The 26,174-nt window shown below is 37.9% G+C and overlaps 1 protein-coding gene across 1 annotated transcript in view; it reads right to left on the bottom strand.

Annotated features, from left to right (window-relative positions):
* The window catches only part of KNTC1 (kinetochore associated 1), a gene marked incomplete at its 5' end in the record, with an annotated part of 62,709 nt that extends 39,005 nt beyond the window's left edge, over window positions 1–23,704 (bottom strand). The window contains 26 exons of the mRNA XM_080650682.1: window positions 523–621; window positions 1,384–1,527; window positions 1,614–1,733; window positions 3,805–3,900; window positions 3,991–4,047; window positions 4,212–4,355; window positions 5,333–5,444; window positions 7,351–7,412; window positions 10,003–10,056; window positions 10,430–10,519; window positions 10,610–10,735; window positions 10,850–10,925; window positions 11,024–11,089; window positions 11,198–11,241; window positions 12,810–12,908; window positions 13,674–13,725; window positions 14,136–14,251; window positions 14,471–14,523; window positions 14,862–14,955; window positions 16,942–17,052; window positions 17,291–17,325; window positions 18,725–18,802; window positions 19,380–19,458; window positions 19,811–19,926; window positions 21,399–21,519; window positions 23,576–23,704. Of these exons, the coding sequence (XP_080506808.1) occupies window positions 523–621; window positions 1,384–1,527; window positions 1,614–1,733; window positions 3,805–3,900; window positions 3,991–4,047; window positions 4,212–4,355; window positions 5,333–5,444; window positions 7,351–7,412; window positions 10,003–10,056; window positions 10,430–10,519; window positions 10,610–10,735; window positions 10,850–10,925; window positions 11,024–11,089; window positions 11,198–11,241; window positions 12,810–12,908; window positions 13,674–13,725; window positions 14,136–14,251; window positions 14,471–14,523; window positions 14,862–14,955; window positions 16,942–17,052; window positions 17,291–17,325; window positions 18,725–18,802; window positions 19,380–19,458; window positions 19,811–19,926; window positions 21,399–21,519; window positions 23,576–23,704 (2,373 nt within the window). The remainder of the gene's footprint in view (window positions 1–522; window positions 622–1,383; window positions 1,528–1,613; window positions 1,734–3,804; window positions 3,901–3,990; window positions 4,048–4,211; window positions 4,356–5,332; window positions 5,445–7,350; window positions 7,413–10,002; window positions 10,057–10,429; window positions 10,520–10,609; window positions 10,736–10,849; window positions 10,926–11,023; window positions 11,090–11,197; window positions 11,242–12,809; window positions 12,909–13,673; window positions 13,726–14,135; window positions 14,252–14,470; window positions 14,524–14,861; window positions 14,956–16,941; window positions 17,053–17,290; window positions 17,326–18,724; window positions 18,803–19,379; window positions 19,459–19,810; window positions 19,927–21,398; window positions 21,520–23,575) is intronic.
* Between the last annotated feature and the right edge of the window lie 2,470 nt (window positions 23,705–26,174).

Raw genomic sequence — 26,174 nt, 5'->3', positions numbered from 1 at the left:
GGCAGTGAGTAGCCTGGGAGGTCATGCAAATTAATGACATTGCCTAATATACAACAGAGGTCCTACATCTACTGTATGACTGCAAAAGTATACCTTTCTTCTGATTTTCACACATAAAGGGCAATGTTAATATTTTAAAAAATATTTTCTTTGCTGGAAATTAAGTCATATAACTCTATTACTTTCTACAGACTGTGTTTAAAAATACTTTTTCATGAGTTTTTATTCATGTTTTATAATAGTGCTTAATAACAGAGAAGTAGAAATAAAAGCATATTGTAATGTACTTTTCAAACGTCTCTATGTTTGAGAAACCAAATGCATCCAATTGTCTATGGTGGTTCTTCTTGGGTGGGAAAAAGAAAATGTTCACTTTTAATTTTCATAATTAAAGAAAATAGAATTATGGGTGGTTTTTAAATTATTTCTATTCCTTTTCTGTTCTACACAAATTCTTTTGTGACGAGGAAGTGTTAAAGGTGCAATGCTGAAAAGGAATCTGCATGGTCACCATGTACTCACGTCTGTGTCAGATAAACATCCTATGACTGCCATGGCTTTTGCTTCCCATGCTGTCTCAAAGAGTGACATGGACTTTGAGCTACATCTCTTCAATAAATCCTAACGAGGGATAAGCACATATTTTTAAATTTAAAACTCTAACTAAAACAACAACAAAAAAGTAAAACACACATATAGATACAAATAAATTTTATGGATGTGTGAAAAAAACAAAAACTTCTACTTAGCAATGTAAAAAAAATACAAAATTGCTAAAACCTTGGCCTTCAGTTTTACATGGTATAGAAAACTTATGAAGGAAACATTCTTCAAGAATCTATAAGTAAGATTACTGCATCTTATTAATGGCTACAAAAAGTAACTGCTGCTCTGGCCGGTTTGGCTCAGTGGATAGAGCATCGGCCTGTGGACAGAAGGGTCCCAGGTTCGATTCCGATCAAGGGCATGTACCTTGGTTGCGGGCACATCCCCAGTAGGGGCGTGCAGGAGGCAGGTGATCGATGTTTCTCTCTCACCGATATTTCTAACTCTCTATCCCTCTCTCTTCCTCTCTGTAAAAAAAATCAATAAAAAATACATATTTTTTTTTAAAAAAAACTGCTAATATTTATAGAGCTCATGCTCCTATTATCTCACAATAACCATTTGTAGAAAGCCCTAATAGTATCCTGTTTTGTTCAAGATTACCAGTCAATCAATAACAGAGTTAACCCACATTCTTAACCAATAATCTACACAAATCCTAATGGTAAAGCATTAAATGTTTAACTCAAAGGACTTAATAATACATCGTATTAAAATTTAATGCAATCACACACTGCATAGATGCAAGAAAACAGACTAAATGTAAGGAAAAGTTACCTCTATGTACAGGAGAAGGAGTTCTTCCTCTTGCAAGTCATGTTCCCTCATGTAAACTCTTATAAACTTCTCTAAGATGGAAGGAATAAGCTCTGGCGCCAACACTTTATCAAACATTCGGAACACAATGGTGGTTGTAGTCTCCTGGATGCCAAAAAAGACGGTATAAATGCAAATTTTACTCATCCTGGCTATGGTAGAAAGTAATGTTGATAAACCTAGACCTTTACCTTCTCAAAATCAGAGAGGGCCAAGTTGCAGTTGTATTTCCTGTGCAATGTGATCAACTCCCGCAAGTTATTTACCAGGGTCCTTAACTGACACACTTCCTCCGTGTTCTCATAATCCTTCTGAAACAAAGGTGTTAAGGATATGAATAAAAATGTGAGGGAAATATGCAAAAAGGTCAGAATTATCTTTTTTAAATATTTTTTATTGATTTCAGAGAGGAAGGGGGAGAGAGAGAGAGAGAGAGAGAAACATAAACAATGAGAGAGAATCATGGATCGGCTGCCTCCTGTATGCCCCACACTGGGGATCGAGCCCCCAACCCAGGCATGTGCCCTTGACTGGAACTGAACTTGGGACCCTTCAGTCCACAGGCCGACGCTCCATCCACCAACCCATACCAGCTGGGGCAAGGTCAGAATTATTTTATTCAAAATGTGAAATGGCCATGATTATGTACATAAGAGGAAACCTGCAAATTATGCCTTTAAATATTGTAGGATTTTAACTAATTAAGTAGTACAAATTAACAGATCAGAATCTGACATAAATCTGAAATTTTCTTTCTTAAAAAATATAGAAAATTATTAGTGTAATATACTTAGGTACATAAACATCATTTAGACAGCCCTCAATGTCCTATCTGTATTGATCATGACCAGACTTTTCTTTTAAATATACATTTTTTATTGATTTCAGAGAAGGGAGAGGGAGAGAAAGATAGAAACATCAATGAGAGAGAATCATTGATCGACTGCCTCCTGCACGCCCCCTACTGGGGATTGAGCCCACAACCCAGGCATGTGTCCTTGACCAGAATCAAACCCTGGATCCTTCAGTTCGCAGGCCGATGCACTATACACTGAGCCAAACCAGCTAGTGTGACCAGACATTTTTTAAAGTTATGTATAAGGACCAGACTTTTCAATATTGGTAAAAAGCAATTAGTAGGGAAAAGACAAAGTAGTGTTTTATAGCAAAAAGAAAATGCTCTTCTGCAGAAAAACATATTATAATGACCACTATGTATACTAGTAATATATACTGATTATATACATCAATACACTGCTTGAAACTTATATAAAAAAATTCCCATTTTATTTTTAACAGTATATAATCAATAAGTACAATTAATAAGAACTTGCTATATCAGAAAGTAGGAGGACATTTATTATTTTTGGGCTCCAGAAATTTAAAGAGTAAATTCAGTTTCATAACATACATTTTAACCTCAAGTAAGGTCATACCTCTGATACTTAAGTACTTAATACTTCAGAGTTGAAATTAAGCTGAGATGTCGCATATGTTTATAAACCAAATTATGGCATACCAACAAATTTTTAAAAGACAAGAATGTACTTTCCCCCCCCCCCCAATATAATGTATGCTTTCTAGTTTTTAGACCTGAAGGGGAAAAGAAATGAACTTAAGAAATGTAGAAGCCAAACAATAAATTCAGTTAACTTCAAATTAACATCAGTATTCCTGATCTTACGTTCCCTTTCAGCATTGCTTTATTTTTCAGACAGCCGGAAAGTCCCAGATTTTTTTCAATTTTCATTTAAAAAATTCATTGGTACTTAAACCATTATGGCTGCTGAAATGTCTAAGATAAGCATTCAGAACTGGGAGTAGCTCACTAGTTAAGAAGTCTGATTGACATAGCCTTTGAAAACAAATCCTAATGCATTGTTTTATAAAGCAATATGAAATGCTTTTAATGTAGAAAATCCCCAGGATACTACTTAGGAGTAAGTTTATTTATTGTTTCCGGCCCTGGCGGGGTAGCTTAATTGGTTAGAGTATCATCCTGATACACTAAGGTTGTGGGTTCGATTCCCCTGTCAGGGTACATACAGGAATCAACCAATGAATGCATTAATAAGTGGAACAACAAATCAATGTTTTTCACTCTCTCGCCCTCTCTTCTTTCTAAAATAAATAAGAAGTGAAATATATATAGTTTCCCTTTTGGTTAATTCAATAGAGAAAAAGAGTGCATTAAGATAGGTTGAAGTTATAACAGAAGAAGCAGGAAGAAAAAGAAAGCAAATTTTTTTGTGGATTTTAAAAGTACCCATCCAAAGAAAAGAAAACAGAAAGTTGCAGAAATGGGTGTATTTCTAGTACTTATAGACAAACCCTTTAACATGAATGAATGTTTTATCACCAAGTCTGTTTTCCATGTCATACCAAGGAAATCCAATGCCAGGAGGACACCATCTCATTCGGTTTTTCTGCTGTAAAAAATACCTCTGCCAGTTGAAGTCCGTTTTCTGGCCAGTTTGCCTTTAAAAAATTTTACAAACCATTAAAAATAATGATTTATGCCATTGGGAGAATCTTAAATGCATTTTCAATGCTAATTATACAAATTACCTTATCAGTTAATTCAAGGTTCCTGGCTGCTTGCTCCAACCATTTTGCAAGAATTTTCTGGAAAAGATATATCATTTACAAATATAATACTCAATTACTTAATCACCAAAATAACTTAAAACATCCATGAACTAATTGGTTTTATGTGACTTAATGTTCAATGATATGATGTAAAAAATAAAACTGAGTCACCAAAAGTGGAAATACTAAAGGCGATTCACCTGTCCATCCGGTACAATCCTTCTTACAAACGGGATCACGTCATTCTTAAGCCAGGGACAGAGCTTTTGCAAAGAGACTGGTGTAGAAATCGAGTTGAGCAAGTTCTCAAGCATTTTCACGTCAAACCTGCTTTCAAAGTTTGCCTAAATCAGACAGAGTAAGAAATTAAGGTTTATCTGCCAAATTGAAACTGACATCCTCCCAAAGAGGAAAGACCTCTTAGGAAGTCATTTCAAGAATTATTTTAGTATTTTGAGGAGCATCAAAGGTGATTTACTATAGACAAATGATCTGAACCGGGAGCCACAAATTCCACGAATCTCATGACAGAAAATTCCAAATAACAAATTAAGTGGCAGAGGAACTGGTATGGGTGGCCTTCCAAGGAAAACGTAATTGGAGGTGACAATACAGATCCTAGAATTGTGTCCACTGATGACATCACACCCAGATAACTCCTTTTTGGACCTAACTTTATATGCCAACAATTTTCCAATTATCACAATCTGGACTGCGATAGGAATACCTTCTCCACCAGTGCTACATAAGGAAGCCCAGGGTCGGGGGGCAGTGGAGGAAAAAGGGGACATCTGTAATACCTTCAACAATAAAGATAAATTTTTTTAAAAAGCCCATCAATAAATCACTTAATAAAATGTTGCTTTTGAGCTAAGTTTAGGAGTTAATTAGACTCTGAACTGATGAGATAAAGTAAGCTCCAATTATCTATCTATATATATAAAAGCCTAAGCGACCATTACGATCTGTTGACCAGTCACTATGATGTGCACTGACCACCAGGGGGCAGACACTCAATGCAGGAGCTGCCCCCTTGTGGTCATTGTGCTCCCACAGCCAATCTCCCGTAGCCATCCAACTTCCCGCGGTCCCTCCCCACAGCTGGCCGGCCCTGATGGGCAGCGATCACCGGCCAGGCCGAGGGACCCCACCTGTGCACGAATTCATGTACCGGGCCTCTAGTATCTTTATAATATTTCCTAAGAAACATCCCATTGCCAAGTCGCATTTGCCACCCTGTTAGTTCCCAGCACTGATTCAATCACCTATCTTAGGCGTTATGAAGCCATTAAGAAAAAAAAAAAAAAGCAAAACGTATTACCCGATGTCTAAGCCAAAGGTACTGTGCACAAACAAGGTTTCCTTCTCTTAGCTGCAAAAAAATATCCTTGAGGTCATCTTCATTATTCAGAAATTCGATCCAAGAACTACCACTGCAAAGTCAGAGGAAAAAAGTTACTAGTTAAAAAAATATATTAAGGTTATTTGTACAAATGGATATCACTATGCATTTTAACTAGTTTCCCCAAAAAAAGTTATTAAAAAGTTCCAAAGACTAAACAGTGAAAAGTAAATTTCCTTCTTATCTCTGACCTATGAGCCTCCTGTATCGTCCCTGGAAGTCATGCCTCTTCTTGCAGGTCCTTCCTGAGATAATGACTAAATACACAAGCCACCATTTTCAATTTTTAAAGGAATGAGAGGGTTCTTTATATACTATCTGTACTTAAAAAAAAATTCATACAGGTATTTCCATTAATGTCAGGAACAAGAGCAGGATACCTATTAACCACGGTTCTTTATTATTTTATAAGTATCAGTCAATCAACTTAGGCAAGGGGGAAATGAGGCAAAATTATCATTATTCAAATGTATAATTATATACTTGGAAAGAACAGAGCAATTGAAATATTACCATGAATAATAAATTCAGTAAGGCAGCTGGGTAAAAATTAATTTTAATACTTCTCCATGTTATTTTGAAAATATGAGGGGAAAAAGTCCCATTGTAACAGTAGAGAAAAAAAGATAAAATAAAATTTAAACAAAAAATGTACAAAATTTATATAAAGACGAGTGAATCGATACCACTTAGGAACATAAAAAAGCAGGAGAGAATGAGTAGAAAGACACATACTGTCCTTAACTAGGAAGATTAAATATTGTAAAGATGCCGGTTCTCCCCAAATTGATGTTAGGTTCAGCACATTCCCAATTAAAACAAAAATAAGATTTCTGTAAACTGTGTAAGCTGATTCTGATGTCAAATGTCATACAGAAGGCCCTAACCGGTTTGGCTCAGTGGATAGAGCGTCGGCCTGCGGACTGAAGGGTCCCAGGTTCAATTCCGGTCAAGGGCATGTACCTGGGTTGCGGGCACATCCCCAGTAGGGGGCATGCAGGAGGCAGCTGATCCATGTCTCTCTCATCGATGTTTCTAACTTTCTATCCCTCTCTCTTCCTCTCTGTAAAAAATCAATAAAATATATTTAAAAAAAAAAAATGTCACCTAATCGGTTTGGCTCAGTGGATAGAGCGTCGGCCTGCGAGCTCAAGGGTCCCAGGTTCGATTCCGGTCAAGGGCATGTACCTTGCTTGAGGGCACATCCCCAGTAGTGGGTGTGCAGGAGGCAGCTGATTGATGTTTCTCTCTCATTGATGTTTCTAACTCGCTCTCCCTCTCCCTTCCTCTCTGTAAAAAAAAAAAATAAAATATATTTTTTTAAAAAAATGTCATACAGAAGAAAAAAAAATACAACCATGAGAAAATAGCCTTCCAAATCCTGAAAAATTAAAAAAAACTATCTAAGTTAAAACTATTTGATACTTGTGAGTGAATAGGGAGATGAGATCAACTGAATACAATTAAAGTCCAGAGATAGACTTTAATACACGTGAGATTTTTAGCACAATTAAGGGGACATTTCAATCGGCAGTGAAAATGTACATCATTTAATGAGAGTATTGGAATAAATGACTAGCCACAAGGAAAAAAATAAATCTTCCCTTCATTTTCATTTATCCTGATAAACACATTTGTGTGATCTTTAAGGTAGTTACATTTGTAAATAATAGTATTCTTGGTGCACATGTTAGTATATCTAATAAAATCTATTTCCAGAGGTAAAATTGCTAAGGCAAAAGCTATATGCATTGAAATTTGCCTTTCCAATGTACCAATTCCCATACATGATGTAGGAAGTGCCTAAAGCTTAGCAGGGACAAATATTTTCCATCCTCAGAAACATAATTCATTCATAGCAATATTGTATCTCTTATGACATTCCAAATTTAAATCTAATTCACAATCTAAACATTAAAAAGGAGGAATGCACACACCTGAATTTTTCTGGTCCAAATGCTCCATAAAAAGTAGTCAACTTTTCATGAGCCCTTAGAACCTAAAAAGGAATAACCTGATCATCTGCATGTTGTGTGCAGTAATATTAAAAAATTAGACATTCTGTTGGAGAGGGCTTACACAAAGTCTCATCTTGTCAATTCCCATAAATATAACTGCCTTATTTAACACAAAACAAAAGAGTTGGAATAAAGGAAACATTTCCAATCACATTCAATACAATAAAACTGCAAAATCGGAAGCCATTTGCACATTAATTGTGGGTGCCTTCAAAATCAACTAGTTTTCTACTAATTTATAAATGCCCTCATGGTAAAACCTAGCTAGATTATACCAAAAATTTACTTTGAGAGTTAAAAAATATATATGCACATGTACACACACACACACACACACACACACACACACACACACACACTTTTTGTACCATAACCATCATCATCACAGTTGACATTTATTTGTGGGCTTAACAGGTGCCAGGCACTATGCAAAAAATGATTTATCTAAATAATTTCATTTGACCTCAAAATAACCCTATAAGTACTATTATTATTATTCCCATTTTGCAGATAAGGAAACAAGTATTAAAGTAGGTTACTATTGAAAAATACTACAGGCCTATCTCTAATTGAAAAATATACAGTCGTGAGCTGCATGTTTCAGTCAATGACAGACCACACATACGATGGTGGTCCTGTAAGATTATAATGGAACTGGAAAATTCCTATAGCCTAGTGACATCATAGAGCAACACATTACCCACATGTTCGTGGTGATGCTGGTGGAAAGCAATCTACTGCACTGCCAGTCATATGGGAATACAGTACATGTGTTATGTACAATACATACTTGATGATAATACATGACTATGTTTCTAGTTTATGTATTTACTATACTTACTTTTTATTGTTATTTTAGTGTACTCTTTCTACTTATCTAAAAAACAGCTGGCACCCAGCTGGTGTGGCTCAGCGGTTGAGCATCAACCCTGGAACCAAGAGGTTGCCAGTTTGATTCCCAGTCAGGGCACATGCCTGGGATGCGGACTCAATCTCTAGCGGGAGGAGTGCAGTGGCAGACAATCAATGATGTTCCTCTCTTTCATCGATGTTTCTCTCTCTCTCCATCTCTCTCCCTTCCTCTCTCTAAAAATCAATGAAAACATATTAAAACAACAAAGTTTGCTGCACCAAGTGCCCATCAGTAGATCAAAAGTTGTGGTACATTTACACAATGGAATACTACTTGGCTGTAAAAAAAATAAAAAGAAGGAAATCTTACTCTTTGCAACAGCATGATAGACCCGAAGAGCATTATGTTAAATGAAATAAGCCAGTCAGAGAAAGACAAGTACTACATGATCTCACTCATATGTAGAACCTAATGAACAAAATGAACTAATAAGCCAAAGAGAGACAGAACCATAGATAGAGAGCAGGCTGACAGCTATGGGGTGAGGGAGGCTGAGTGGGGTGGTGGTGGAGGCATTGAGGAAAAAAAAAAAGAGGAAAAACTCAAGGACATGGACAACAGTGTGGGGAAGGAGAGGTGGGGGGAGCTGGAGGAGGGCATGGGGGGATAAATGGCGATGGAGACTTGACTTGAGCACACATACACAATACAGTGTACAGATGATGTGATGTGGAATTGTGCCCCTGAAACCTGTATAATTTTGTTAACCAGTGTCACCCCAATAAGTTCAATAAAAAGAAAAAAAAAGTTTGCTGTAAAACAGTATGCCACATTATGCCAGCAGCAGCCTCATCCATGCTGTGTTTACTGCAGCTCTTGAATGCATCATTTTCTCTTTTTTTTAAAATATATTTTACAGAGAGGAAGGGATAGGGGATAGAGTAGTTAGAAACATCGATGAGAGAGAAACATCGATCAGCTGCCTCCTGCACACCCCCAACTGGGGATGTGCCCGCAACCAAGGTACATGCCCTTGACCGGAATCGAACCCGGGACCCCTCAGTCCGCAGGCCGACGCTCTATCCACTGAGCCAAACCGGTTAGCGCATCATTTTCTCTTGTGCTTGATTTCATCTCGTGTTGTTTTATACACTGAGTAAAGCCTAACTGTGCGGTGTGTTTCTAAAGTCCACAGTAGTGGACAGTAAGGTCCTAGGTTTTCACACTCATCACCATTCACTTACTGACTCATCCAGAGCAACCCCCAACCCTGCAGGTTCCACCCACGGAAAGTGCCCTAGAGAGGTCCTGGTTTTTACCTTTTATACAGTATTTTTACTGCACATTTTCTATGTTTAGACACGCAAGTACTCACTGTTGTTGTTAAAACGGCCTCCAGTATTCAGAACAGTAACATGTGCACAGGTTGTAGTCTAGGAGCAACAGGCTATGCGATATAGTAGACTGTCCCGCACCGAGGGTTTTGTGGTGTGTCTTTAATTTTTTAAGAATTTATTTGAGCCAAACTGATGACATATGCCAGGGAGCAAGATTTCAAATGCTCCTGTACCATCCAGGTTTGTGTAAGTGCACTCTGTGGTGTCTGCACAATGACCACATCACCTAATGACACATTTCTCAGGACCATTAAGTGGTGCCTGACTATACTGTAAAGGTATATTCACTCGAAAATTAATCCATGAATATAATGTAATTACCTCTTTTAAGCCATAAGAATAGACAAAAACAGTTCTGTCTTCTTTTTTCAAAAGCTAAGATGAACAAGAAACACAGAATATCTACTGTTAGGTTTTTCATGAAAGATGAATATTTTTGTGAATTAAAGAAAAAATCCTCTTTAATAATAAAATTGCATCAAACTTTGAAATAAACAGTGAACAATAACGAAATTACATTTATCTTAAAAAACAATGCATTTTATGAAGAAAGCTCACAACATTTTGCACATCTGTTACACCTGGATTTTAAGGAATATAACTAGCAGTGGTATTCAAAGGTCACTGAGAGAACAATCAACAGCAAAAATAACTTTTTAAAAGGCCTATGATAGAAAAAGAATTATTTTTGAAATTATTTGTTTTGCATAAGACAAACTAACATGTTTTAAATGTTATGAAAACGTACCCTGTTTTTGGCATAACTTAGCATTTCCTGGGTCGTTTCATAGGTTATCCACTGAGCCTCCAAGCAGTAATTCACCACAAAGTCATCGTCCTGTTGCATAAATGCCAGACATAGGAAGGTGACCTAACGTTGACCAATCTGTCAACCCAAACACCCTTGCACATGGCAGGGAAAACACACCTGGATTTTATGTAGAGTCTCCTTAGCCTCATCTACAAGTTTCTGCCATTCCGTCTGCTCACTGGTGTCCACAGAACTCAACGCGAGTTTCTCCAATATATCATTTGATTTTACCTTGTAAACAAGCTGCAATATAAATACACCACATCAAGTACCTTGAAGCCAAAAATACTGTCTCTCTAGCATCTGGTACATGAAAAAAATGTTTTTCAATGAACAAATAAATTCACGCGTGATTACCTCAACATCCAGCCCAAACTGAATGGCAAAGCTCTCGGCTTCAGCAAATTTGTGTTTGTGAAGTAACCGACTCAATCTGTTAAGTGGGGAGAAAAATATTGGTAAAATTTTTATTAATCACGGGATTTAAGTTTTTCATTAAGGGATAAGGCTTAAAAGAAAATGAGAAGTTACCTGTTTTCTGGTAAAGCTTCTGTAAGACATCTGAGTACTAAAACAGAGACTGAGTCTTCAGAGACCCTGAAAAAAAGTTTTCACTCTAAGTGCATTTGTCATTTCATATTAATAAGTAAAATTTAACTTAGCTGTTATTTAACAACTTATCTGATGAAACAAAGCATGACCTACTCCGGATCATTTTTGCAAATTCCCTCCAGAAGGTATATGGTATCCTACAACAATAACAAAAACATATTTAAAATTAATGTACAGAATTAATTCATTTTTTAAAATAGTAACATGTGTCTTCACATTCTTTTTTAACTTTTATTATTTTTTAGTTCACACCGGAGGATATTTTTCCATTGATTTTTAGAGAGAGTGCAAGAGAGAGGGAAAGACAGAAATATTGATGTGAGAGAACACATCGATTGGTTGCCTCCTGCACAAGCTCTGACCAAGGCCGGGGAAGATCCTGCAACTGAGGTACGTGCCCTTGACTAGAATCGAACCCAGGACCATTCGGTCCACAGGCCTATGCTCTATCCACTGAGCCAAACCGGGTAGGGTCAGAATTAATTCATTTTATAGTTACTAGAGTAACAACTGGTTTAGGCAAAAGTTATCAATGGAATTCTAAAATCACTGGGAAAACTATTGGGGAAAAGAATATTCCCATAGTCTCAAAATAATACCACAGAAATAACTTACTACATACGAAGGGCGAAAGGTACCTTCACAATGGAAGTCTGGCATAGCTGTCTTTTTTTTTTTTTTTTAAATATATTTTATTGATATTTTACAGAGAGGAAAGGAGAGTGATAGAGAGCTAGAAACATCGATGAGAGAGAAACATCGATCAGCTGCCTCCTGCACACCTCCCACTGGGGATGTGCCCGCAACCAAGGTACATGCCCTTGACTGGAATCGAACCCGGGACCCTTCAGTCCGCAGGCCAACGCTCTATCCACTGAGCCAAACCGGTTTCGGCTGGCATAGCTGTCTTAACGATGTCATCAAATGTAACATCACCAAAGCAGGACAAACGGACATGAGCCCCTTAATGTAATGCAGCTATCTAAGCAGTATTCTTGCCAAGAAAAGATTAGCATGAACCTAATCATGATGGAGCAAACAAATCCAAATAGAGGGATATTCTATAACATAGCAACCTAGGACTCAAAAAATGTCAATGTCATAGGAGACAAAAAAAATCAAGGAAGGGTTCAGATTTAAGTAGACTAGCATGTGACCATGACAACGAAATTCAATATGTGATGCTTGGTTGGATCCCGGATCAGGAAAAATATAGCTTAAAAAAAAAAATAGCTTTGCCACAACTGGTAAAATTTGAATGTGGATGGTATAATTCATAATAGTTAAATTTTGTAAGTGTGATAACTGTGTTGCAGAAGAATGGCCTTATTCTTAGGAGATACCTGCTGAAGTACTTAGGGGTGATAGGTCATGGTGTGGGCAATTAAAAATGTTTTTAAAGATCACAGTTAAAAATTAAATAAATAAAAGCAATATCTCCCTGCCTCCAGTTATCATCTAAATTTCTTGTGAAGACACAAGAAAATGAAATGTGCAGTTGAATGATATTTTATTTGATTAATTTTCTTTTCTTTTTTTTTTTTTAAATGAAGACTGACCTTGGGCAAGTGTATTTGAGGATATCTGATAACAATAGTTGTAAACCTGTGATCTCTTCAGGTATTCCATTAAATTCCACTCAGGCTTAGCTTAGTTATTCTTAATTTTTAAAATATAAAGTAGTTCAAAATGTACATCAACTTACTGTGCTAATTCCTGTTTGGACCAGAGAAGAAACACCAGATACTTCCAAAGAGTACAGTATTTCCATCATAGGTAATGAATAGACCATGAAATTTTTCATCTGGGGAAAAAAAAAAAGTAGAGCAATTAATTTAGTAGGTCAATATAACCTCCGAGCACAAGTTAGCACTTCACAATTAAGGACACAGATTAAAACACTTGGTACAGAGCAACATGCGAAAACTAATTTTATAAGTAAGTCTGTTACTGTATTACGTAAATGTTACATATAAAATTATGTTCTATCCCACCTTCCAAATCTGAAGAATGAAAATCCACATAGCTCAAGTCCATTCTACAATTTGTATTTAAGGTGAATGTAATTCTTCAGTGTCAGAACTATGTAAGAGTCACCTTATTTATTTTTAAATATATTTTTATTGATTTCAGAGAGGAAGGGAGAGGGAGAGATAGAAACATCAATGATGAGAGAATCATGGATCAGCTGCCCCTTGCACACCCCCTACTGGGGATCGAGCCTGTACCCAAGGAATGTGCCCTGACCAGAAATTGAACTGTGACCTCCTGGCTCATAGGTCGATGCTCAACCACTGAACTACATTGGCTGGGCAGGAGTCACTTTAATAAACATTCTCTTATGGACATTTTATTCCTAAAATGCCCCAACTAAAATGTAGAACTGGGGTTTATATCCATATTTTTTAAAAGGAAAAAAAGAACTTGTGCAGGGTTATTTCTGATTTGTGAGGGGTCTGTATGAACTAAGGGCTAATACGTTGTGAGCATTACCTAACAACTACTTTTGTATTAATGCTATTTCTAACACATAATATGGAAACACAACATGAAACAAATTTTCTAGTACCTTCTTATTAGTAGATGTCAGGGCTACTAATTTGAGATTTGTAATCCCTTGCCTAAAAGAGAAAAGAAGGGTTAAGTGAATCATATAAGATTTGTAAGCTAAGTCAAAGTGACATTCTTGCATAAAATTTAAAATTTATACACAGATATTGAACTTGATTTCTGCACAATTATGGTTCAGAAGACTGACACTCTTTCTTTTTTATGAGTCATTTTTAATCTGATGCATAACTCAAGCAAGATGCAGACTTCCTTTGCTTGCCTATTGGCTTATTTATTTTGGACAGACACAGATTCGTATTTCCTGTTCTCAATAAGTTTGGCCAACAGTGACATGGTCTTTACCCTGTTGGTCTGTTCACAGTGTTACTCAGAATGCGATATATAATGAATGATGAGATCAGAACTGGGTAAGAAACCCGGTCCTAACAGAAGGGCAAGCACTACCAGCATCACAACGCACCGTGTGACTGAAGAAGGCGAATCTGCTTCGGTGGTAAGAAGGAACTCTTCTACGTGAAGAGAGGGCCAGTTCCATATGGGAATTAGAGTGTAAATATCCCATAAGCTCAGCACATTCTGCAAGAGAGGCATTTCATTGACACGTCTTCTTAATGACTAAAAGTTTCCATTTCAGGGTTTTTCTTTTGATATATATATCTCGAAATAAAGCATAATACACAAGACAGTATTTCATCTACCCTGGCTAAAGTCAGTGTCTTTGTAAGTTTGACAACGTTTTTGGTGTTAAACACAATACCAAGGGGAAACATGAAAGGAGAAATGTCAAACACATACATCGGCATCAAGAACAAAAAGTAGATTATCTATCAGCTGGAACTTCTTTGCACCTACAAAAGAGAAAGCAAGGTGCATAACGATTATATTTCTGCATTACATATAGCCATATTTAAATAGCAAACAAATATTTATGGACAAAAAGTTCCCATTCTCATTTATTCCTGTTTCTATATTTTTTTAGATGATCACCAAAATGTAAAACCTCCAAAAAAAAAGAGTTACAAAGGCAACATATCAAGAAAGTCATGTATGTGGAAAATTATCAATTTAATCTGCCTTGTTTCACAGAGAGGTCTGGTCAATGACTCAAATGCCAGACTCAGAATATTGACATGAACATTAGAACTCACTAAGAATTACCAAAAGTAGTTTAATTAACTTATTTTACCTTTAATAATCTCTGTATCAATAACATTCTTAATTGTCATTTCTTTCTTGAGAGGATCCGGCTCCCATTTGGAGATTGCACAGTTACCAGTTCCCTACAGAAGTGACAACAGTACATCAGTCGCAAATTTCATTCTTAGAGCTGCATTCTCCTCAAAGTGGAAACACCTAAGTTGTACACATTACTAATTTCAAAATATATACTTATATATTCAAACCCAACTTGCTTTCATCTTGTAGTTCCTCTCTTTGTTTTCAACAGAACAGAATGAAAAGGACAGTGAGCTGTGGTATCTGTTGTGTTCGCATGAATACTTAATAAGGAGGTGGTATATTCAGGCAACTCACTCTAAAGACATGAGGTAAACTTTATTTTATGTTTTTAATATGTTTTTATTGATTTCAGAGAGGAAGGGAAGGGGAGAGAGAAATAGAAACATCAGTGATGGGAGAGAATCATTGATCGGCTGCCTCCTGCATGCCCCCCACTGGGGATGGAGTCTGCAACTCATCCCCTGACCGGGAATCGAACTGTGAACTTCTAGTTCATAGATGCTCAACCACTGAACCACACTGGCTGGCCATGGGTAAACTTTAACTTTGCATGTAAATTTGGCCAGTAAAAATGTTGTTAAATGCTGTAATTACTCTGAATCTTTGCCTACTCCTTAAATATAATAGAGGTTTTATTTGTTGTTGTTTTTGTCTACACTCATAATTGAAAGAAATCAAATTTCAGGTAGAGATTTATGAAAATAAAGATGCAGTATTTTTCCAATATAGAAACTTAGGTTTACTTATTAATTTTGTGACCTTAATTTTATAATTCCTACTAGAGGCCCCGTGCACGAAATTTGAGCACGGGCTGGGGGGGGGTTGTCCCTCAGCCCAGCCTGCACCCTCTCCAATCTGGGACTCCTTGAGGGATGTCCAACCACCTCTCACAATCCAGGAGAGCTGGCTCCCAACCACTCACCTGCCTCTGCCTGATTGCCCCTAACCGCTTCTGCCTGCCAGCCTGATCACCCCCTAACCACTCCCCTGTTAGCCTGATCGACGCCTAACTGCTCCCCGCCTAACTGCTCCCCGGCTGGCCCAATTGCCCCTAACTGCCCTCCCCTGCTGGCCTGGTCACCCCTAACTGCCCTCCCCTGCCAGTCTGGTCACCCCTAACTGTCCTCCCCTGCAGGCCTCATTGCACCCAACTGCCCTCCCCTGCTGGCCCGGTCACCCTTAACTGCCCTCCCCTGCTGGCCTGGTCATCCTTAACTGCCCTCCCCTGCAGGCCTGGTCCCCCCCAACTGCCCTGCCCTGCCCTGCAGGCCTGGGTTACTGCCCCAACTGTCCTCCCCTGCAGGCCTGGTCCCCCCAACTGCCCTCCCCTGCAGGCCTGGGTCCCCCCCGCAACTGCCCTCCAGTTCAGGCCTGGTGCCGCCCAACTGCCCTCCCCTGCAGGCCTGGTCCTCCCAAACTGCCCTCCCCTGCTGGCCTGGTTCCCCCCAACTGCCCTCCCCTGCAGGCCGGGTCCCCCCCAACTGCCCTCCCCTGCTGTCCTGGTCCCCCCCAACTGTCCTCCCCTGTGGGCCAGGTCCCCCCCAACTGCCCTCCCCTGCAGGCCTGGTACCCCCAACTGCCCTACCCTGCTGGCCTGGTCTTCCCCAACTTCCCTCCTCTGCTGGCCCAGTCACCCTTAACTGCCCTCCCTGCTGGCCTGATCGCCCACAACTGCCCTCCCCTGCAGGCCTGGACCCCCCAACTGCCCTCCCCTGCAGGCCTGGTCCCCCCCAACTGCCCTCCCCTGCAGGCCTGGTCACCCCCAACTGCCCTCCTCCGCTGGCCTAGTCACCCCTAACTGCCCACAACTGCCCTCCCCTGCAGGTCATCTTGTGGCGGCCATCTTGTGTCCACATGGGGGTGGCCATCTTGTGTCTTGGAGTGACAGTCAATTTGCATATTACTATTTCATTAGATAGGATTTCTGTTACACATCACAAATTAATTTGTAACTTAACCCAAACAATGTTTTAATGAAAAAATATTTTGGAAACAAAAAACAAACATTTTATAAAAAGAATTATTACCCCAATGATTATAGGGATTTTGCTTGCTAAATCTCCAGCCACAAGACCCAGACAACCAAGAGTATGATACTTTTCAGTAGAAATGAAACTGGACTTGATTTGTCTTTGTAACTGCAAAATTTAAAAAATAAGAATGTTATACATATGCTCCACAGTCCAAATGCCTTGATAAGATTAAAATCTTTTTAAACCAATGTATTATATTTTTACAAAAATGGAAATGTTATTAATATGTTATTTCATGCTAATTCCCAAAAGTTCAACCAGTACACAATTATATCCAGAAACACACTCCTCAATTTTCATGAAATTTAAGTTTTAAGAAGATAAAGCAATTTTATTTTCTTACCTTTTTTGCTTTATTGAAGTCTACATTTTCAATCGCTGTATGAAGAAGAGAAAGCAGGCTAAACTTACAGAATTAATCTATACAGCACATACAAGTCGCCCCTTCTGGGTCAAAGTGAAATTACATGCAGTCTAGTGAGAAAAACACTGGTCAGAAATTAATAGGACAGTGGTGACTTTTCAGTTTTGCCCTTGACCAATAATATTGACTGTGACCTGTTGTTCTCAGAGCACCCACCAGACTGCCTTCCGGTTCCTACACATTGCCTTCCTTTCCATTCCTATTAAAAGGGTCTTCTATTAAAATAGGCTCCAACTCTCCTATTCAAGCTCTGAAGTCCTACCTGTGAAGTCATCACTTTGCACGCCGTTTTGGAAGAGCTACTTTATTTGACTCCTCTTTTGTTGAACTGGAGAGCTATGTATCTTAAATCTTGTTGTATTCCCCAGACCTTGCATGTTTTTGGAACATAGACTTTAAAATATGTATTTGTTGAATACATGCCCCAAAACAATTCTTCAATCTCTCTTAGCTCAGAGGGATGTATGGTCCACACCACTCGCTTAGCACATACTAAGTTACTGTTAAGTTAGTTAACTATATTGTAAATATTTATTTAGTCATTTCTTTTTCTGGGTTCATTCATTCCATCAAAAAGCATTTATCGCTCCCTCTTGCATCTCAGCCACCAATGTGCTATCCAGACTGAGGAAGACCTGGAAACCTCGAGGCCACGTGAGCCACAGCTATGGCCCCTTTGGCAAGCACCAGAAGCACCCGGGAGGTCAGGTTATGCTGCTGGCTTGCATCATCAACACAGGATCAACTTCAACAAATATCACCCAAATTACTCTGGGAAAGTTGGTATGAGGCATTACGACTTAAAGAGGACCCAGAGCTTGGTAAATTGTGGACCTTGGTCAGTGAGCAGCCATGAAAATGCTGCCAAAAACAAGGCAGGAGCTGTTCCTATCAATGAAGTGATGCGATCAGCTACTACAAAGCCAAGGGGAGGGAAGGCTCCCACAGCAGCCTGTCATGGTGAAGGCCACGTTCTTCAGCAGAAGACTTTTAAGTTGGTGGGGTCCATGTCCTGGCAGTTTAAAGCCACATGGAGGGAGGAAAGTTCATTAAATGCTTATAAGTAATAAAAAAATTAAAAAAGCATTTATCACTATGCTAATGTATGTCTTGTCTCTCCAACTAAGCTGTACACTCCTTGGAGGCTATAAACAAATTACATTTCTTCAGATTCTGTTGCAGCCCTAACACTGGAGAGTAAGTATATTACAAATACTTAAAAGGTATATTCAGTATCATAGAATGTAATTGAACTAAAATAATATTCTTAAAGAGAATATTTAAAAATTTACCTGGAGGACTAGTAAGAAATATTGCCACAAATCAATAATAAGAAAACAATACATTACTTACCTTGCTGAATTTTTACAAGCTGAATGTTTGTAATATAAAAAAATCCATTGTTTGTAAGCAACAGCATACAATAGGTACCTATTAAAATAAAACCAATCTAGTTTCTCTAAAAGCACGTGAATATGAAATTTAAGCCAGGATCTGAACCTAGCTTAAAAATATGTCAATTTGATCATTTAAATTCTAATCATCAAATAATAATAATACAGATAAAACTTAATTACAAAGAACTGCAAAAACAATGTTAGCTCCTGTGAAACTTTTATAAACCAAAATTCACTTCCCAGAAAGAAAAAACAAAAAACCTCAGATATATAAAAATAAATTAAGGTTCAGTTAACTTTTGTTGAAATGGGAATATGACAAATATGCTGGAACCCACCAAAAAAAATATTTTTTTAAATATAATGTCTTCTTAGTGATCTATAGAACTCTTAAAACTTAGTTTAGAATATTATATTTAGAAAAGTACATTTAAGTCTCTGAAAGGAACTACAATAAAAACTTGTTTCTTACAATAATATTGATCACATCACTAGAAAATTTAACACTGTGTAGGTAGCATAATAATGAATTTACATAATTCATTTATTATAAATCTGATTTTTTGATTGGGTATTAGTCAGAAGACATAAAAAAGTTCAAAAAAACTTACCTTCACTTGAACCATCTTTCTCAATAACAAGAGTTTGGTAGGTACGCTGATCTTCATCATTAGCTTTCTGAACAAAAGCCTATTTGCAAATTAATTTCATATAAGATTAAGCCCAGAGAAATATAATCAAGAATTATATTCTTTAAAATCCCAGAGCTATCAATTATCATTAGCAATAACTCTGCCAAACATTTTAGTTTTAAAAGGAAAAACCATTTTGAACAAGCATACTCTGAATATTTGCAAAGCTTAGTTTTACAATTTGGCATTTACTTCATGTTTCTAAGGTACGATTCTTAAATTTAATATAGAGCAACGTTATTCTTTTAATTTAAAACACAAATTAAGTCATGCTTTGCTCAAGTTTTTAGTTGTCTAAGAGATCATTTAGAATTTAGATAAAAGAAATGAAAAACATAATAGGGTCTTACATCAGTGAGCAATGTCTGCTTGGATGTCACATGGATAAAATGTAAGTTGCCACTCCTCTCCCCAACCAATAGGAACTGTCCTTCTTGACATAAGCCAACTACATCCACTTCCGTATCTGAAAATTTGAAATTGAAGTTACTAGCTTCCTTTGAAAATGTTTACTTTAAAAACAAAAAATTATACATTCTATCATTACAAGTCAACTATTCAAGCTTTGTTTAAATACTTTTTTTTAAAATTTGTGATTAAAGTAAAAAAGAATGCTACTGACTTCATCAGTCAACAAATATTTACTGAACTGCTTCTGTGCTAAGCATTGTTCTCAGCCTTCTGCACATAGCTGAGAATGTGAGTCTCATCTTTATGGAGCTCAAATTTTAAGACAATAATAAGATCAAAAAACAATGAGCATAATAAAATTATGTGACATGTAAGATGATAAATTCTCTGGGGGGGAAAAAGTAGAGCAGGGAAAGAGCTCAGAGGAGTCATGCACAGCGCGGTATTAATTAGAGTGTTCAGGTGAGATATGAATAAAGACTCAAAGGAGGTGAAGTTATTGTTTGTGCAACAGCAAGAGGCCTAGGGAAGTGAAATGGAGGCTGAGAGGGGAAGGGGAAGAAATAAAAGCAGTAGCATGCAAACTGCTTAAGAACAGAAATTACTCAGTAGCAGTATCTTTTTAAATAATATATATTTTTAATGATTTCAGAGAGGAAGGGAGAGAGATATAGAAACATCAATGAATCATTGATAGGCTGCCTCCTGCTCGCCCCCCGACCGGGGGATCAAGCCTGCAACCCTGCCCAGGAATTGAACCGTGACCTCCTGGTTTATAGATCGACCCTCAGCCACTGAGGGACAACAGCCAGGCTCAGTAGCAGTACCTTCTACAAATGTATAGGACATTAACACAGCCCATTACTTCGTTGGTGAAACTGTGACTTTTGTGGTCCCATCAGGGTAGAAATGGTAAGATCCCACAAAATAGGAGCATCTTGCCTCCATAGTGTGATCAAGACTGCGTTCTCACAAGCGTACCTGGATTTCTTTTCAGTCGTCTCAGTTCTTATGCAAACACTTCAACAATCATCTTCCTCTCAAATTTTCAGAAAAAAGTTTTCACAATATTTTCACCTATTTCCAGCACAATCACTTGTCTCTTAATTTACTCTTAAGTCCATATTTGCATATATTTAAAACTCTTTAACTCAAAAAGCTTTTTGTAGTGCTACACATTCTAAAAATATTCAAATATCTGTTGATGATACTGAAATTATATACAAGATTCAGGTACCTGAACACACTGGGCTCAACTATTTCCTACTGTATTCTAATATAAAAGCCATGCCAGTAAAGTAAATTGTAGCTTTACCTGTATATTTCCCCTTAAACCTACTGAGAAGGGTTCACCCCAATATCTTTTGAGTCTAATAAAAGGCACAAAAAAGGCACTCAAGGTTAATTTCTTGAAATTAATCCAATTTCGAGTCTTAGAGGTAATAAAGAAAAGTCAATGCAGTAGAAATTGGTAGCAAATACGTGACTTCCAATTTATTTTATTGCTTTACGGTACGTTAAACTTACCAAATATAAGGTGCAACTGAAGCGATCTACAAATACTGTCAAGCAGTATCACTGACTGGTCGGCTACAATAATAAACCCATCACTTAAGCTGCATGCTTGTATCTTTGGATTTAATGAGGCCTGTGGGAGGGAAAAGCATGAGTAAATTAAGATATTTTTATACACGTTTAACAATACTGATCATAGTCCCAAGTACCCAAGTTTAAATCCTGACAGGCCCATTTTTTTTATCCCACGTGTCTAATGGTCAAGTTTTTTATTTATACAGTGTATCTTGAATCCACTCAGATTAGAAAATTGGGAAACAGTCCAGGATTGCTAGGAAAGGGCAAAGGTTTCCTAAATACAAGTCTTGGTTCCCTACGAGTTGATCTCATGCCTATAGGAGCCAGCAGGCATCAACATAAACAAACCAGGATTAGCATAAAGTTTCAATGTCTGGGATATGGCAGGGAGGGGAACTGTGGCGTATTGTGAACCGGAGAGTACATGCCCACATAAACTTAAAGAGAGCAAAATCAGTGCTTGCTTTGGCAGCACACATACTAAAATTGGAACGATACAGAGAAGATTAACATGGCCCCTGCACAAGGATGACAGGCAAATTCGTGAAGCGTTCCATTAATGGAGGAAAAAAAAAAAAGAGCAAAATCAGCCAGATTAAAGCCCCTTGGGATGCCTGGCATGGCCACATCTTCCAATTTATGAAGAAAAGCTGCACCTTTATGGGAAATGTTCTGATTTTTAAATATTGGCAGCTAAGTCAACATTTTAAAAAGCACTATGCAAGCCAAATATGAGTCTCCTGTTTTCAGCTTCTGTTGATTAAAGCTGCTACATATGTACCCTGAAGCAGTCGGACAGTTTGGTGACTGAAAAAGCCGAGTACGCTGGACAAATGTCTCAACTGACTCTCCTGTAAAATAGGGATAATAATAATATCTACAACACTGGCTTGTTTGGAGATTAAATGATTTCATGTAAAGGGCTTAGAAGACAGCCTTGCATATAGCATATGCTTAATAAACGTTAACTATATTCTTCTTCCATAGCTTAAGTTTTAGGCTGATTGGTTCATTTTATGCCTACTTCATTGGTCACCTTCTGCAGGTGTAATTCTAGAAAACTCCACCTCATTCTGACCCCTTGTGCTCTTTTACTTGCTTCTTCGACTAGTGAAGAGTTACATCAAGGCACTGCAAACATGAACTGTGCTTTAACCTTCTAGGGATGAATCCATGCTGTTCTCTCTGCTTGAACTGTTGAACTCTTTTTTAAGACTATTTTTTCCAGAGCAATTTTAGGTTCACAGCAAAATTGAGGATTTCCCATATATCCCCAGCTCCCACACATCCGTAGACTCCATAATCAGCATCTCCCACCAGAATGGTACATTTGTTACAAAGGATGAACCGACATTGACACATCGTAATCACCCACAAGTACATGGTTTACGTTATAGTTCACTCTTGGTGTTGTACATTCTGTGTGTCTGGACAAATGACAGACAGCGATCCTTATGGTGCCATACAGAGTATTTTCACTGCCCTAAAAATCTTGTTCTCTGCCTATTCATCCCTCCTTCCCAACCCCAATCCCTGGCAACCACTGATCTTTTTCCTGTCTTCTCCTTACTCAGTATGTCATACAGTCTCTAGTTAGAATCACATAGCATGTAGCCTTTCAGATTGGCTTCTTTCACTTAGTAATATACATTTATCTCTTTTTCCATTGCTTGTGCTTTTAACATCTTATCTAAAATGGCTTTGCCTAATCCAAGGTCACAGATTTCATTTGATTGTATTTTTAATGTCAAATTCCACTTGTTCATTGCTGGTATCTAGGAGAGCTGCTGATTTTTGCATATTAACCTTATATCCTGCAACCATGCTATAATTACTTATTATTACAGTTTTCTTTGTCGATTCTTTCAGATTTTCAACATGGACAATCATGTCATGTGAGAACAAAGACAGTCTTATTGGAAAAGTTCTGTTTGAAAATACAAATCTTAAGATATAAGGGGAATTCAGATGGAAATTTCCAATAATTTGAAACTGAACCTTGATTACCTGAGAGGGTGCTATATTCATTCACAAAACATTCACCAGGTAGCTACTGGCCTATCAAACACTCAGTAAAATTCTGTGAACAATAACAGCATCAGAATCATTACCTTTTCAGAGGAGATCTTGGCTAGCAAATCTACTTGATATAAAGCAGTTCCATGTTCTTTTCTTGATCCAACACCTAGGTACCCACTTCCTGTATCATCACTTGTTAGCAGCTCAATCTCATTCCACATGTTTCGGAGATTGTTTTTGATTCGAGAACCACTGCCTGCCCTATGACAATATGCAAAATTAGACATCCATTTATATTGTTTAACAGATCCAGTTTGCTGGTAAATGAAAAGGCTATGATTATCACCAGATAAGCACATATTGGTTTAGGAACAATAACAATTCTAATCTTATCAATGTCATCCTAGAGTTTCTGGCATTTTGTGTGCCTGGCTTGAAATTATAACAAGGTTTCATTTGAAATAAAACTTTAAGCAGTATAGCAAAAAACAACAAAAGCTCTGAATTCAGATTGAATGGGATATCTTAGGATGGTAAGGTTCCAGATGAACTTTAAAAAAATGTCCATTATCCCAGCCAGTGTGGCACAATGGTTGAGCGTCGACTTATGAATCAGAAGGTCAGGGTTCGATTTCCGGTCAGGACACATCCCTGGATTGCTGGCTCTATCCTCAGTGGGGGGCATGCAGGAGGCAGCTAATCAATGATTTTGTCTCATCATTGATGTTTCTATCTCTCCCTCTTCCTTCCTCTCTGAAATCAATAAAAATATATTTTTAAAAATGGGGCAATCTATATCATAGAAGACAGATGAGATTTAAAAATAGTAATAAATATCCATTTGTTTCCAGTAATGTACAAAAATGAGCAATACTAGGAAAGAAGAAAAACCTGGATTAGGTTTCTGGCTGGATCAAAGAGTATACCTGTAACCTTAGTCATTTAACCATTTCAACAAAGATTTATATAAGTCATTTTGTGTGGGGTCTGAGTCAGAGCAGAATACTAAGATGGAAAATGAAAAACAATCCCTGGATTAAGACTTTAAGACTGCTGGGGAACAATAACCAAATAACTACAATTGTTGTTTTTTTAAAAATATATTTTTTTATTGATTTCAGAGAGGAAGGGAGAGGGAGAGAGAAACATCAATGATAAAAGATAATCATTGATTGGCTGCCTCCTGCACACCCCCTCCTGGGGATCAAGCTCGCAACCTGGGCATGTGCCCTGGGCATGTACCGTGACCTCCTGGTTCATAGGTTGATGCTCAACCACTGAGCCACGCCAGTGAGGCTAATTACACTAGTTTTGATACACGTTAACAGAATATGTTTTAAAATCTATGTAAAGTACAGCACAGGGAAGGAAAATTTTTATTTAAACTATGTGCTCTTCCACATTTACTTGTCCTTTAGCAAGCAACTTAATCTTTGTTTCTCAATTTGCTAACCTATAGAATAGGAATATAGTTGTACCTACCTGAAAGGTTCTTATGAGTTTTAAATGTTCACAAAATAATTTTTGGTTCATGGCAAGCACTTCATTTTAAGGGTCAGCAAATTTATTATTGCTATTGGTGGAAGCAGTAATATTTGGACTGGTAATTTAAGGTCATAGTTTTTTACTTTTTAAAATATATTTTTATTGATTTCAGAGAGGAAGGGAGAGGGAAAGATAGAAACATCAATGATGAAAGAGAATCATTGATTAGCTGTCTTCTGCGTGTCCCAGGGATCAAGCCGGCAACCCAGGCATGCGCTCCTGACCAGAATTGAACCCGGGACCCTTCAGTCTGCAGGCTGACACTATCCACTGAGCAAAACCAGCTAGGGCTATTTTTCAATTAGAGTTAACAAAGTCATATTAGTTTCAGGTGGACAACAGTGAGCTTTTGTTAGAGAAGCTTTTTAAATACAGGAGAAGAGTTCTTACTAACAGAGCGAGCAAGGGCACAGAAAGAAAGCTTGTCAGAATAGACCATAGTTTTAGTGGCTGGTGTTCTGGTGGGATATGGGAGATTAATAAAACAGGAGTGGCAGGATGGAGCGAATACTTTTATGGGTCTCAGTGTCCCACATCTGTAAAAATAGTGACGGCAGAAAAGGGTTTATCATTATGAAGTGTATATTCTTTTATTTTTAATATGTTCTTATTGATTTTAGAGAGGAAGAGAGGGGGAGGGAGAGAGAGGGAAAGAAACATCATTGATGAGAATCATTGATCAGCTGTCTCCTGCACGCCCCCTGCTGGGGACCGAGCCCACAACCGGGGCATGGGCCCTGACCAGGTATCCAACAGTGACCTGGTTGATGCTCAACCACTGAGCCATGCCGGCCAGGCATGAAGTATATATTCTTATAGGAAGGTCATAAATAAAATAGTTAACACGTATTGAGTGTACAAGATAGTTTGGAATGCTTTATTCATTTAGTTAACACAACAGCCCATTTTACAGATGAGATTAAATAAACGGCCAAGTTCACCTAAAGCGAGTAAATGATGTAGTGAGACAAGAAAACACCAATCGCTGCCTGCTATGACCTGTTATACTCCCTCTCTACGAAAAAAATAAACGCACAATTACAAACAGGTGAAGTGTATCAAGTAAACAAAACGGTGCTAAGGAATGGGGAGGGTTTCTTAAGGAGGACCTGTTTGGAAAGGGAAGGAGATATCTAAGCTGAGACT

Source organism: Plecotus auritus (assembly GCF_963455305.1).
Source record: "Plecotus auritus genome assembly, chromosome: 13".
In the NCBI taxonomy this organism is placed as follows: Eukaryota; Metazoa; Chordata; class Mammalia; order Chiroptera; family Vespertilionidae; genus Plecotus; species Plecotus auritus.
Note: the sequence above shows the minus strand (reverse complement) of the source record. Positions and strands in the feature narration are given on the sequence as shown.